General features: G+C 50.3%; 1 protein-coding gene across 1 annotated transcript; it reads left to right on the top strand.

Moving 5' to 3' along the window:
• Positions 1-3,180: 3,180 nt before the first annotated feature.
• MAP6D1 (MAP6 domain containing 1) lies at positions 3,181-12,937 on the top strand (the record flags this gene model as incomplete). Its single annotated transcript, XM_084292371.1, has 3 exons — positions 3,181-3,656; positions 10,508-10,625; positions 12,860-12,937. 3 exons carry the CDS (start codon positions 3,181-3,183, stop codon positions 12,935-12,937), a joined length of 672 nt encoding a protein of 223 aa, XP_084148497.1.
• Positions 12,938-14,720: the final 1,783 nt, after the last annotated feature.

The raw sequence follows: 14,720 nt of genomic DNA, 5'->3' as shown, positions 1-14,720 counted from the left end.
CTCCTTTCTCTGATACTCAGGGCTAACCATGCTGGTTTCTGGGGCTTTGGGCCCAGTGCAGTACTGCACACAGTAGAGGGCAGCCAGCTGTGCAGCAGGATGCACTGCTTCCAGCAGGAGCCAGTGCCTGCAGCAGCAGATGGCCATTAAAGAGGCTTATGACACAAAGGAATGCTTCATGCCAAAAGCAGCTCAAAAGTTGTAGCTCACAGTGTTTCCCATGCTGGTTTTGCTCATACTTTAAACTCATGTGGTGTCTTTGACCACTTTCTTTTATTTCCCCCCTTCATCTTGTCTACCCTACAACTTCTAGTCTCTTCAACAATACTTTATTTGAGGAATGGGATTTAAAGATCCTGAGTGAAAGCAGCAAGGAGTAACAGTGCAGGAGATGTGTAAGCCTGAAGGACGTGATCTGCTTAGAAGAATAAGCCAAGATCACAGTTAAGTTCTTTACCATATTGGTTGATGCCTGCCTCAAAGTGAAAGTCATGTCCCCGTATCGCTGGCACAGACTGCAATCCTACTCCTGTGGTCAGTTAGACCTGCAAGAGCAGTGTGGTATTGCTGTACCCTTTCAGCTTGCTGAAAGGTTGCAGATGAGGACTGAGATATTTCAGGCTGATCCTTCAGAGGCAATGCCTGCACTTCTGAAGGATTCTCAGAGTTGCAGGAGCTAAATGCTCCTAAAAAAAAAAAAAAAAAAAAAAAAAAAAAAAAAAAAAAAAAAAAAGCACCCTGAAACAGCCAGAGAGGTTCAGAATACACTGTTTATTTCAGGCAGCAGCTGTGATTAAGGGTTTCATGCCATACTTTAAGCTTGAGGTTAGCAGCATTCACCTTTCTAAAGGTTAGTCAATAGCTGAGTTTTCCATGCAAATGTTAAATACTTCTAGAAGTTTCATGAGCAAGGTGGTACAAAAGCATTCACGCAGCCAAGCAGCAAGTTCTGTGTCACCTTGTACCTCAGCCTTCACGCAGCACTATTTTGTCTACCAACGTTAAATGGTCTTCTCTGGACCAAAACAACTTTCAGACTGCAATAGGAAAGTCAGTACTCAGTTCAGGCAGATGAGGAATGGCCTGGAGTTAGAACAGCTCACTGCAGCAGATACCTCTCTGGCAAACAAGTGCCCTTCTTCCAAAACCTAGCATCAATGTGCCAGCATCTCAGTATTCAGTCACATCTTTGAATGGCAAAGAAGTTACAAGAATGCAAGAGCACCACTATCACCAACAAAACCACAAACAACGGAAAAAAAAAAATAAAGCAAAAAAGCAAGCACATGCTAGCACGGAAAGGCTTCTTTCCCCTTTTTCAAAGAGCCTATTATTGTGACTAAAAATACAATGTGGTAATTATACAGATGCTTGGCAGAGACATCAGCTAGTGTTTGTGTCGGGGGGGGGGAAACAGTTGTAAGTATAAAGTCATGGTTAAACATGAATAAGCACAATCGTTCACCTTTTCAAGGGTTTTAAGAAAGTAGTGTGTCCCTGCCATGTTTAAGGAATATTTTGCTCCAGAGTAAGAGTTTCAGTTTAGCATTAGAACAGGCTGGCTGAGCTTTCAGTCCCCATCCCTGACAGTAAAAGCTGTTTTGCTTTATGATTCACAGGCTTGTCTTTGTCTTATTGTTGCAGTATTCCCCCCCCCCCCCCCCCCCGCCCCACTCCCCCTTTAATCATGATAAATCTCTTCTAAATGCAACCTACTTTTTAATCTCATCCAGCTCCTCCTGGTTTCCCTGTCCGAGATACCCCCTTGTGCTAACCTCATCCTACACACTGGCGCGAGCAGCTACTCAAAGCCCTCCCGGATGCTGTAGGTGGGCTCTGAGATGTGCAGTGCCAGAGCAGTACCAGGAAGCGGCAGGCACAGTGGCAGCAGAGACATCCCATTTATTCCTTGATGTATTTTGCTCAATCAGGCCTAAGAACAAGGATCAGAGCACCATTTGTACTTTGCCAGTAATAACACAATCAAATGAATGTTCTGTCTTCGCCCGGACTGTAAAAACATTTTTCTTGACCAGGATAAAGTGTCTAAATGTTAAAAATAAATGGTATTTGGGTAAAGTTACTACATAGAGCAGAACAGTTCTAGATATAATAAATAAAGAGCACCAGAAAATTAAGTGGTTCCTCACTTACTCCTAAAACTAGGGTACAGTCTGGAGTTTGGGGGCAACAAGTGAAACTGAGCATCTGATATCCCACATATTTAGGCAGGATTTCTCCATGGGACCAAAATTTTATCTCAAACTTCAGTCTCCTTGCCCTGACACACATAAAAATAAGTAATCAAAACAGCTAGTAGCGCCAGCAAGTGTCATGTTTTGTGTCAAAACAAAAAAGTGTCAAGTGTATGTTTTGGACAACACAATTATCTGTAAGGGATGTCTATCCATCCAAATAGCTGCTTCACAAAGAGGCCGGGCACTCAAGGAGAGGTCTGGTCATAGCCCATAGCCGGGTCTGTCCTTCCTTACCAGAATCAGGTCCCAACATCACCTAAGTTCGGGGTGCTAATGCACCACAGGTTCGATGGCTTAGCTGAAGGAGAGCAGTAGATCTCAGCCTTCTGAATTTCACTGCACAATTACTTTGTTTTTTAGTCTTACCAGGTAACCATCCATCTGTAACTAGATTACTTTCTAAAATGAGGTACCCTCTAGCTTTTAAATAGATGGTTTTCTAATAGGTGGAGTCTGCTTATGCCTCACTTTTACAGCTCCGTATTTCACAGCTCAGAGACCTGCCAGGAGATTCAGAGTCCTCCCTAACACACCGAACGGGGAATTGCGGAGGAGCATCATGGCCCGCAGCCACTTCTTACATAAGATGTCCAATTTCAAAAGCCAGATTTATCCCCAGCGTAATCCTGTGGGCGTCAGCGATCGGCACCGGGACCCTTTGGTTTGAGCCCCCAGAGAAAACCTGCAAGCTCCGGTCCCCAGCAAGCGCTGCCATCCGCGGATCGCGCACGCAGCAGCACGCCCGAGGGGCGCTCGGCTTTGGGGCAGCAGGGAGCGCCTCCGAAGCGGAGCCGAGCCGCTCTGCCGGGGACTCGCACCGAGCCCCGGAGCGGGGAAGGGGCGGCGGGGGGGGGAGGACGGGAGGAGGAGGAGGAGGAGGAGCCGCCGATGAGGACCGGAGCCGGCTGCGGGCGCCGCGGCCATGGCCTGGCCCTGCATCAGCCGGGTGTGCTGCCTGGCGCGCTTCTGGAGCCAGCTGGACAAGTCGGACCTCTCCGTGCCGCTCACCATCCACAACTACTCGGCCATCGACGAACCCGACGAGGCGACCGGGGGACCCGAGAGCGGCGGCGCTTCCCCCCCGCCCCGGGGCTGCCGCCGCCCGCCCGCAGCCCCCCGCCCGCGGGCCGCCCCCGACCGGCCGGGGGGGCGCAGGAAGGGCCCTGCCGGGGAGCCCCCGGCGGCGGAGACGCAGTACCGCCGGGATTTCCGAGCCTGGCCGCTCCCGAGGCGGGCACCCTTCCCTTGGGGCGGCGGCAGGGCCGGGGCCGGGGCCGAGCCCCCCGCCGTGCCCGCGGCCGCCCCGAGCCGCGCCGCCTGCCCCCTGCCCGGCCCCGGCGGCCCCGAGCAGCTCCGGCCCCGCTCGCCTCCAGCCGGCGGCCACACCACGTCCTACAGGTAACGGGCGGCTCGGGGCGGGGGGCGCCGGCTTTCAGCAAGCCCCGGGGACTCAGCCCCGCCGCAGCCCCCTCGGGTCCCCGAGCGAGCGGCGGGGCCGGGCGGGAGGTGCCCGACTCGGGCTGCGGCTCCTTCGCACCGCCCGTCTCCTCCTCGCGGGGCGCGGGGACCGTGGTGTGCTGCGAGAGGGATTAAGGGAGGAATTCATCCTATTCTGACAGAGCCACAAGTGTTCAGTCGCTGGTTGTGCCTCGGGTAGCCGTGCAGCGCTTTCTTCCCCCGCTAATTGCGGTCTGTGACATTTTGCAGCGCGGTGCCCTGCAGGAGCGCAGCCCCGATCCTGCGCCCCGCCACTCGCGGTCAGCACCGGCTGGAGAAGGCGCAACCACTGCTCGCCCTGCCTCACCGCTGCTGCATCCCCCCGAGCGGTCACAGAGCTGGTCCTGATGAGCACTTTGAGATTTCAAAGCAGTGCAGGAATTACCGTGTCAAGGAAGCCTTTCTAACACACCAGCAGCCAGATTCAGCTTTCAGAAAAGCAGCCGGCTCCAAATTGTTGCTCAAACACCCCCCATGCAGAGCGCATCCGAGCCACAGCCTCCCTGCCCAGCCACTTTGCACGCCTTTCCTCCCCGGCTCGGCTATTCCTACCCAGGGCTCCCTATGTAATAAAAGGGGAAAGAGTCTGCAGATCGCAGGACAATGTTGGCTGTGCGAGATACCTGGGAGCAAATCACAACAGAAATTGTACAAGAAGTAAGGCTTGCAGGTAGCCAAGGAACCCACCCCAGCAGAGCAGTGCAGGCTGAGGCACGAGCAGGGCAGCTGCCCCAGAGCAGGGCTCTCCATGAACCACGTTTAAGCTGCCTGAAGGCTACCTGCAGACAGGCCCTATGCAAGTCAAACCACATTTGTCTTATTCCCAGTAATTCCCACAGCTTTATTGAAGTACCACCTAGTGCAATACTGCAAGTGTAAAAAATCCCCATAACACTGACGATAACTGACTGCACCCTAGGTGCATCACAGGAGCCACAATCAACAGCAAGAGAGAAGCCCACAACAGCCTTGCAGGCTGTGAAAATATCTTCTCACGCATTTCCTTCTCACGCTTTTCCTTTTTCAAGGGAGACTGAGCAGGAGGGGAGCACTTGGTACCTGGCTGCTATTTGCCCATTTCCAGTTCCATTTGAGGCACGGCTGTCTGCAGCACGTGCACTGTTTTCAGGCTGCACAACCACAAGTCCACCTTCACCAAGCACAGAGCAGGCCACTTTTCCTCTGCACCTTGTTGTCTTCCAAAGGCAGCAGCACGGTGCGTGAACACTTACCTGGAGGCAGCAGCCATGCAGCGCTGTTCGGTGTTGGTGCTCTTCATCTTCCCCTCTGGTGAAGGCCAGAGAGACTCCCCTTGTGCACACAGCAGCTCCTCGGTGGTCATACTCAAAATAAAAAATAAATAAAACGACATGGGGAGCAAAGGTGGAAAGCACACACATTTTGGGGTGTGCCTTCATTTCCTTTTGAGGGAGGACCATGGTGTAAATTTCCCCTTTCCTGCTGTTGCTGTCTGTGGCCCCAGGCAGCCCTGAGGAGCAGCCTCTGTGTTTAGACCAGCTGTAGCCACTCAGGACAGGTGGCCGTTTGATTTATATGCACTGCAGGTAGTTCAGCTGGGTCATCACAAGGGTGGACAAAACAAGCCCCAGCTGGGTTTGTTTTTATGTTAAAGAGATGAGCTCCTAAGGGAAGGACTGGTTTCAAAAGTGCAGAAAGTTGGCATTGGGACCTGGTCCACTCCAAGCTTTTAAGGGCATTGGCATTTTTTTGTTTAATTCAGTAAGCTGATGGGGTTTTTGTATTTGGGGTTCTTGTTTGATTATTTTTAATTTGGGGGTTTTGGCGGCATGTTTCTACAACCCCCCAGTGCACGTTTGTTCTCATGGAGCATACAAGCGTAGCTGGGAGTCCCCAGCACCATCCGGCATCGCTTGATCTGCTTTTGTGCATCAGTTCAATCCTTCGGTGAGACTTTCCTTCTGTACATTCCTGCTCCATCTTTCTCTCTGCACTCTTTTTTTTAAGCACAGAAGGAAACCCAGCTGCATACAAACCCAGCTGTTTCCTTGCACATGGTGCAGCCAGGCAGATTTATGTTTAGCAGAACATCAGTGACTAAGCCCAAAAGAGCAGTCCCATTCCTTGGGACTTTGGAGGAGTCTTTCCAGAGCCAAATGAAAGATAAACGTAGAGGGGGCACTGGAAAAATTCCTTCCTCTCTCTGAGGAGACAAATTTTTAATTATGAACTAACAACTCAGCACAAAGGGTAGGAGGGCACATGGCAGCCTGCTCTCCAGAACACTGCCCTGTGTCCTCAGGTCTCTGCGTGGATTTTACAGCTGGAGCTCTGCAGGCTCTGACTGAAGTCAAGGCCACGCCAGGCTCCACAGGGGGAGCTCAGGCACGCAGACCAAGGTGGATTGATAGGAGCTGCACTTGAAAGGCTAAAATGGGATGTGCTCCAACTGCAAAAAGATCCTGGGAACTGCTGCAGAGGGTTGCAGCAGATTGCATCAGGTGGACACAGGAGGAGGCAGAAGGAAGCACTGAGCCCCCCCTCCACACCTCCTTTGGGGTCATGGAAGGGGCTCCTGGCATTCAGCAGTGAGGCACAGGTGCTATGTAATTCTGACACAGCAGAGACTTGAGTGCCATTAATTGTAGCACTAGGTCCTGGATGAGGGGCTTACTTAGCTCCTTGCTTCAGTGGATGAGAGAAGCTGGTCCTATCAGCAACGCATCTCCAGCAGGTCCTGTTTGCTGGGCAGCACCTGTTTTTGCCTCGATGGAAGGCAATGGGACATGGGCACGACTGCTCTGCTGGAGCTGGTCCTAGTCCTGCTGAGAGGAGAGCCCTGGTTGAGGCTCAGCTGTATGTGTTTGAGTTACTCGGCTTCCCCTTCCGTAACCTTCCAGCCTTGAGAAAGCGTTTCAAATGCATCCAGAGCTGTGACTGTTTTGTATCTTCCCCCAGCCGTCAGCTTTTCTTGGATTTGCGCTCAGGGAAGGGGGAGGACAGCTCTGAGTTTCTGCACACACACCCAGTGCCAGCCCCCAGCAGCGCCTCATCGCTGAAGCTGGCGTTCCAGCACCATCAGTGGGTTGGGTGGGGGTGAGGGCTGAGAGCACCCGGCTTGTGTGTGGGTGTGGAGGCGCTGCAGCAAAGCAGCCCAAACTGGAGGCCTTGAAATCAGCAGGGCTTCCTGCTCGCAGGGACTGAGCAATTCTGGTCTGGTGCTTTGAGGAAAAGAAAACATGTGAAGCGCTGGGGTTGCTCAGGGGTGAAGGCCTGGGGTGCCCTCATGAACGGTTTTGGAAACAGCAGGGTGGGGGATCCCGTGGTGAGCTGAGCTCCCACCTTCCTGTGCACGTGCTCAGCACTGTGACTGCAGAGCAGGGATCTCCCCACCAGAGGAGATACCACAGAACGAGGGGGAACGATCCTTCTTCCCCCTTGCTACAGATGCAGTCTCAGAGCACATCACTTTGCTGCCTGTACTGCCTGCCTGCCTTCAACTACTGCTTCCACAGAAGGCCAAGGTGAGCTGCAGTCACTGCTGCCCAGTGAAAAGCATTTTATTTCAGAGGTGCAGAAAGAAAAAAAATACCTGCACTGAAATTCAGAGCACACGTGAGCTGGCAGGGTTAGGAGTACTGTGTGCAAGAAGCTTCATCCGTGATCCAGCAAGATATTTAAATACACGCTTATCCTTCATAATAGGAGTAAATCTTCTATAATCAAGGCTTAATGTTATCTTTACATTCTTAAGCATTTTGCTGCTTGGGGAAATTAATACTGAAGCCCCGATTTTTATGGTACTTAAGAAGTAAGCTTGCTTGGTGCAGGCACTGGGATAGATCCAGAGAGACATGCTCTGCAGAGCCTGGATGGGGGAAGGGGGACGGGGCCGTGGGAGGAGAGCACGAGGCGGGTGGAAAGGCACAGGAGAAGCTGGCTGTGCTGCCAAGCAGGCTGCAGAACTGAAACGGGGAAGATTCAAAGCTGTTGCATAAAGTTCGGAGGAATTTCCTCCAGTCAAAGTGCACCCAAACCGACATTAGATGAAAAGGAGAAAGAAGGGGAAATGGGAAAAGGCAGAAACCAAGCCCCAAGGCCTGCCCTCAGCCCCCCTCCCATAGCTTTCTGCTAAGAGGATGGCAGCTGCCCATCCTCTCATCCCACCACAAGTGCTCCTTCCTTGAGGCTCCATCTGGGAACACCTTTTAACACCTAGGGTAGCAAAACAGTCACCGTCCCAGTGCTGCTTTGAGCACCCCAAAGTAAACTGAGAGCTGCTGTCTGGGGAGGAGGGAGAGGGGTAGTGCAGGAAGGATGAAGATGACCACCTCCAGCAGCAGGCAGTGGCTCACTTTCATCCCCAGCAGCAGCTGGCTGTCAGACCATGTGGGGTTCTCCCCAACTCCACATCACTCCTGTAATTCCCCCTCCCGTGACATCGTTCTCTTGCAAGTAACTGCAATTCCTGGGATCTTGGACAAGGCACCTCCTGCATGTGGATACCTCAGAAGTCATTCTGTCTCTCCAGGCTGTGAGGAGAACAACTTGGCTTCCGGCCAAAATGAAGGTCCTGTGGTCCAAAATAACTGGGGTTGGGGGCCTGCCAAATCAGCAAATGATCTGCTGCAGACCACTGAGCCAGAGCTGGCTGCAGACAGTGGTTCCAGTTGTTCCCTGAAAGCTGGGGACACGCTCCCCTGCAGGGCAGTGCAGCAGGGGGGCCAGCTGTGGCAAGAATGAGTGGTTCAGAAGCGATGCCATCAGCATCCTTGGGGCTTTCTGGGGGATAGCAGGCTCGAGTGGCTGGAACTGCTGGGATGTAATTGATGGCTTTGTACCATATTGCTGGTAGTTTGCCCAGCCAGCATCTTCCCTCTGGCTGTGCAGCAGAGCAGAGCTGGATTTAGCTCGGCATTCACAATTGTCTGGGATTCCCTGCTGAAAGGTTGCCTTCCTGGGGCACCACTTAGCCAAAATCACCTTTCTGCAGAGGTGCTTTCTTACCTGGAGGTGCTAAAGCCTCAGGGATTGCACCACTGCCAGCAGGAGAGCCACGCAGGCACTTATCTGCTGCCTGAGATAGCCTGAAAAGCCAGACGCTGAGAAGGCAAGAGGTGGCAGCTCAGAACAGCAGGAACAAACTGATTACATACAAGATTTGCAGGGCCCTTGGACAGCCCCAGCAGGGCCTGGTTGTGCTTTCCCGGGAGTGGGAAGCTCTCCTGTAGGGCAACATCTGTCACTAACTCTGAGTGCATTTAAGAACTCACCCTGCCAGTACACAAGCTGATGCCAGCCCCGGCTGTGGGCTCCAGGAGGGCAGCGCAGGCAGGAAATGAATAGCAACAACTCTTCAGAATTAACTTTGTTAGTTTGCAGGGTTGTCTCTAGGTTAGGTGTGCTCCAGGGTTGTACCCCACGTCTACACATCAACCAACAAGAGAGGCAGCATTTTAAGGTTGAAACTGCATTTAGAACTCAAGCACAATCCAGGCAGTGTGTATTCTAGCAATATATTAAAAAGATCAGAATCAAACTATGCATGCTAAACTACTACCCCATACTTATATACTTTAAATAAGATTTTTTAAAGAGGAGTTTGCAGCCACTATCAAAATAGCAAATAGCACGCTTGGGAAAAAAATTAAAATTAGAAGGGCTGTGGTCAAAGCTAGGCTCAGCATGTTACAAACAAAGCCGATTTTTCTAGCCTGGACATGGCTTAGGACTTGTGCCAGGGTCATGACTCAGGATCCTATCTACAACCATCAAGTGAAGTGCAGTTAAGTACAGTTATTATCTGGGGTATACCAGCGTGTGAACATCAACTTGTCACAGCTTAGTTAGCCTCCTCTCCTTTTGCTACAGAAGCTGCCTAAACTGGTTGTCAGGGCTGCATATGCAGAGAGAGCAGACTTAGCCTGTTCTCTGTGAGCACACAAGCCAGGTCAGCTGCCTGCCACTGCAGCATCTAAGAAGTCCTAATGAGGAAGCCATTAGTGAAGCCTGGCTGTGACGAGCCAAAAAGCAGAGGGAAGCTGCATGCTCTTCAGTGCTCTTAAAACATACGCCTCTTTCCAAGCGTGCCGTCTCTGTACCCGTTCCACAGATGCCACAGTTCCAATGATAAGGTATCCAAGTGCCTTATTCTCAGACATTATCGTGCAGAGTAAAAGCATTTGCCCCTGTTTGAAGGAAACCACTAGCTGAAGCATCTGGCAAGCGTGATGGTGTCTCCCTTCAGATGCATTTCAGCCTACATTGCTACCGAAGTGCAATACAGAACACAGTGGCAAACATTCCTGGTGTCAAGAGAGCAAAAGGAAGGCAACATCAGCAGGTGGCCTCCCTCTGTGCACACACAGACGGCACTCCCGGATCCCCAAACCAAGATGGTTTACACTGCAAGTGACCAATGAGTCAGTGAATGCTAGCAAGCAAAAAGTGACCCTGCCATTTTCTTATTCAGGAAGAAAGCACCGAGCACCTCCAAGACACAGCACATACATGTGTTGCCAAGGATAAAAGAGAGAAGCCAGGGCAGCCAGGTAGACGGGTCTATGCCCTAATGCATCTTTCAGTTTGGGCTTTTTGAGAAAGTCAGGCCTCTAGGCTAAGTTCTTTTGTTCCCAGATTGCCTTATCTAAATTCAATATCGTAAGCTGATTGTAACCCGACTTGCCTTCTGGGTTTGCAACCACTCTGAGCAGAAGTACCCTGTGAGTATGTTGTGGTTTATGGGTTCTTTTGTCTTGACAATCTCATTTCAGGCAAGAGTATCGCCCTTGGACTGGAGCAAAACCATCCAAGCCTATAAAGACAAAGCAAGGCTTCATTATCCCAGAAGACCATTTTGTTCAAGAGACAAGTTACAAGGCAGATTTTAAGGTAAAAAACATATATTTTTTTTTAAATCCCAAAGTCAGTTGGGCTAAAACCCAAGGTATGCATCAGGAACTCCTTATTTGTTACCGGTGTGGTGTGTGTAGAGTATCGCCGTGTCCTGTCTGACTGCGGCAACCCTTTGCTTTCAGAAAACCATGCTAGAGGAAGCAATACCATGTCGTAATTCAGCCCGAGACCAAGATTTTAAATTGCCTGAAAGCCAGGAAGTCCAGGAATTGCCATTCCCACAATTGGGTGTGTTGTGTAGATGTAGATATATTGCCTCTCTCTGCGTAAGGCCCATTTCACATCCTCTGCTCTAGCTAGCAGCTGCTTGCCTGAGACCACTGTGGAGAAGGGCGCTTCACAGCCTGTGGCCAAAGGCAAGGCAAGCAGCAAGTGGCTCAGGGAGCAGAGCCGGGGCTGAGCTCCCCAGCGCAGCGTGCGGTACCGTCAGACAGCAGCAGATCCTCCAGGGCCACATGTAAAAAGTAAATCTTTGCCTTGGAGGAGACAAGGAAGAAATGTTTAATCAGCAGACAGCAAAGTACCTCCTCCGCATAGGATTGCCGGTGTGCTGCTGCAACGAGGCACCCGATGGGTATATCCAGCTCCACTGAAAGTGGGACAGGCACCTCAGGCGAAAGAGAGAATTTGCAGAGCTCACCAAAGCTTCCTCCTCGCTCTGACGAGGCTGGGCTGCTCACTGAGCTGCAGCAACGAGGCCAGAAGGGGGGTTAACCCTTAAACCTTGTATTTTGACCCTCGTGTTTCAGGGTGTGTATTTTGGCCCTGGAGGGGCAAAAGACAGTGCCTTGGGCTCAGGCACCCTGAGACCCATGCCCCTGCAGGAGGAGGAGGGAAAAAGAGCTGAGGGGAGGGGAGGAGTGGGAGACACACGTCAGGCAGTACTGCCCTGGGGTAGAACACGGCTCCTCAGCTGGCCAAGGGCGCAGCACTGTGTGAAGACATGCTGCCCTCCTGTGCTTCCAACCTGGCAGGCAGGATCCAAAGGAGCTGCTTCTGGAAGTACCCTCAGAGTCTTGCTCCCACTTCCTGAGGAAGGGGAAGAGAAAACTGGAATCCCAGACATGAAAACACAGCACCGAGGACACCGTGCCTTGGACCATGCAGAGGCCCTGGTTCTTGGAGCTTGTGGGTGCCACTGCAACCCCTCTGGCAGAGCCAGCACAGGCAAGGAATGGACAAGGTGCCAAAGAAACACCAGTTCAAACAGAAATGGGACTCCCCCTGGTTTACACATAGCCACTCAGACATTACCTCTTGCCTGAAGCCCATGGTTTCACTGGGCACATGAGCATCGGCTTTACATCGTGTTGTCACAGCTTGCCTGTAGGACTCAGACTGCAGGTTGTACCCTGCTGCTGAGCTGTGGACAGGTCATTTTGGACATTCCTCTTGCTCCTTAGCATGTCAGATGCATCCCCAGAGGGATGGAAAGCATAGAACAATGCAACAACAAACAGATCAATAGCTTTTTTCCTATACTTTTTCCCTGGGGCCTCACTCTTCTTTTTTGCTTGGATGGTGCTGTCAGAACCCCAGTACCCAGCAAAGCTTCCCACCCCTGTTACGTTTTATGGCCAGATTCACTCAGTGTCCTGGGCTGAATGCACACCTAGGACCAGTCCTGTTTCAAATCCCTCGGGTTTTAACCATTAGGAAGGACACAAAGCACCCAGCTGTGCTTCAGTACAACCAACTTCATACACCAGTCCAACAGCTACATAAGGAGTGAAAATCTGACTCCACAGACACAAGAGTTCTGATCACTTCTGTTATCTCCGCATTCTTCCAGAGCTGAGGAGTTTATATCCCTGCTAGAATTGTAGTTTCACAGACTGGCACAGCCAGTGGCCTCCCAGTTTTCTCCCTTTCTCTGCCAGGTACTCCAGGTCTGTGCTAGGTCTGCTCACAGCACAGTGGAGTTGTGGCTCCTTAGAACACTGCAGTGGAGCACTTTGACAGAACCATGATGGCAGTCTCCAAAAAGCTAAGGGGCCAGACACACGTCACTAAAACTCCCCTCATTTTAATCCAGCACCAGTCCAGCAGTGAATTTGTCATGATGCTAGTCGAGTATGTGTCAGGGGGGATTTGTGAAGAGGGCAGCTCTTTGTCTTGCAGAGATTGGCACAAGGCTCAAGACCCCTCAAGCTCTCTGGACAGTTGCACTGTGTCATACTAATGTTTTTCTTCCCCCCTCACCCCACTAGATCCCAGAGGTGAAGACCAGGTTCTCCCCCAATCCTTCTGCTGTTTTCCAGGCACCATCACGGATCCTCAACGTATGAACCTGGACCCTTCTCACACCCAGGCAGCTTAAATGTGTTTCTGATGAGATGTACCACTATGCAATTTTCATGAGGAGTGTTAAGATCAAAGCTCCGATATTATCAAAAGCAGCTCTAGTGATTAGCGATGTGCACGCAGTTACTCTGAACACGCAAAGCGCTCAATTCAGAACTGGCAAAACACACTGCAAGGAACGACCTAGTTTTTCACAGCAGCGGGTTCGTTACTATGCCAGCTGGCGTCACACTGGGAGATTGACTTTGGGCAGCAAAGAGTATTGCGGACAACATCCCTATGCTGAACTGCACAGGGCAGGAGGGCAAACAATTACAATAAGCAGGACAGATGATTAAAACCAAAACAAGTCTTCTTTAGTAGCACCCTCTAAACAGGCCAGTGAAAGACAGGGAATGTCTGGCTGACTTCTCAGCTTCTTGAAGTTTTTTGGAAACTAGAAGACAAACCTCTCACACAGTCCTCAGATGGCATCACCAGAATTCACAGCATCAAAAGGGGCTGGTCTGAACTTCCAGGTTTGTTCTAGAAGCTGGAGGAAGCACAGGGGCAAGCCAGCATTCATGAACTTTGAATCCGGCATATGCAGTGACTTGGGGCTTTAAGGATGGAAAGCTGGGTATTTGCAAAATTGGAGGGCTGGCGGCAGAGCAAGAAGGGACTGAACTTCTGAAAACAGCCCTGGGCATGCACCAGCTTGGTTCGGAGAGGATTGCATGGACACCGAGTCAGCTAAACACATACCAGGCTCCCGAGGATTTAAATATGCGTGTAATTTGTATAGCTGTTGAGTGTAAATACTGTATATGGATTTTACCTAAAGCAATTTGTGATCCTTTAATGAAAAGGACATGCTAATAATTTTAATAAATGTTAACTCTTTGCATATGCAAGGTGGAAAATATTGCCTTGAAATTCCTAAATTACTGCCTGCATCTTGGTAATGCTAATGCTAGGAACAACCAGAAGTGAATGTTACTTATAAACTCTTAGAAATGTAACATAGAATGTAAGACATCCTTCATTTTTAAGATGAGCCATTTTAAGTGTCATTATCCTAAAGCTGATTTATTTATTTATTTATTAACATTGGCATGGATTTAACTTTTGCTGAAGTACATGTGAAGTACAAGAAACCATTTTCTTTAGCCTTTGTTCATCCAGACTGTAGTGGGTTTACAGTTTTTATCTCAAGGACTTATCCAATATAAGTAGTTTACTGCTTACTTTATGTTTTTACTGTTTTTTTCCGAGATATAAAAATCGTAAAACATTTACTTTATGTGTTTGAAACACACAAATGTGTTGGCAGAATGAAAAGAAACTCTGCCGACTCTAACAATGATCAGATATTCATTCATCTGTAATGAAATGGACTTTAACACAGGGGATTCTTTCTTAACCTCCTCTCTAGCTGAAGTCAATGGCAAATTTAATGAACTTTGGGGACTCTGCAAACACATAACCATTGCTGAAAATTCCCATAAGAACAGTATTGAAAGTGTTGGCACGTGGATTACATCAGGAATTCATGCAGACATTACCTTCTCACTGCATTATGTGAGAATTTAATATTGCCACCTCTGCTGGTTGTACCAGTAGGACTGAATGCAGCCACAAGAACAGGCAACATCTGCAGTGAGCTGCGTTTGGTTGGACATGGATGACACTTCTCCCACTCACTCTTGCTTTTGGACCCAGAGGAACGTACAGTAATACCAGTGCTTGCCAAAATCATTTTTCAGGAGACTCATTTTTCAAGGAATT

Source organism: Netta rufina (assembly GCF_964035555.1).
Source record: "Netta rufina genome assembly, chromosome: 9".
NCBI classification, from domain to species: domain Eukaryota; kingdom Metazoa; phylum Chordata; class Aves; order Anseriformes; family Anatidae; genus Netta; species Netta rufina.
Note: the sequence above shows the minus strand (reverse complement) of the source record. Positions and strands in the feature narration are given on the sequence as shown.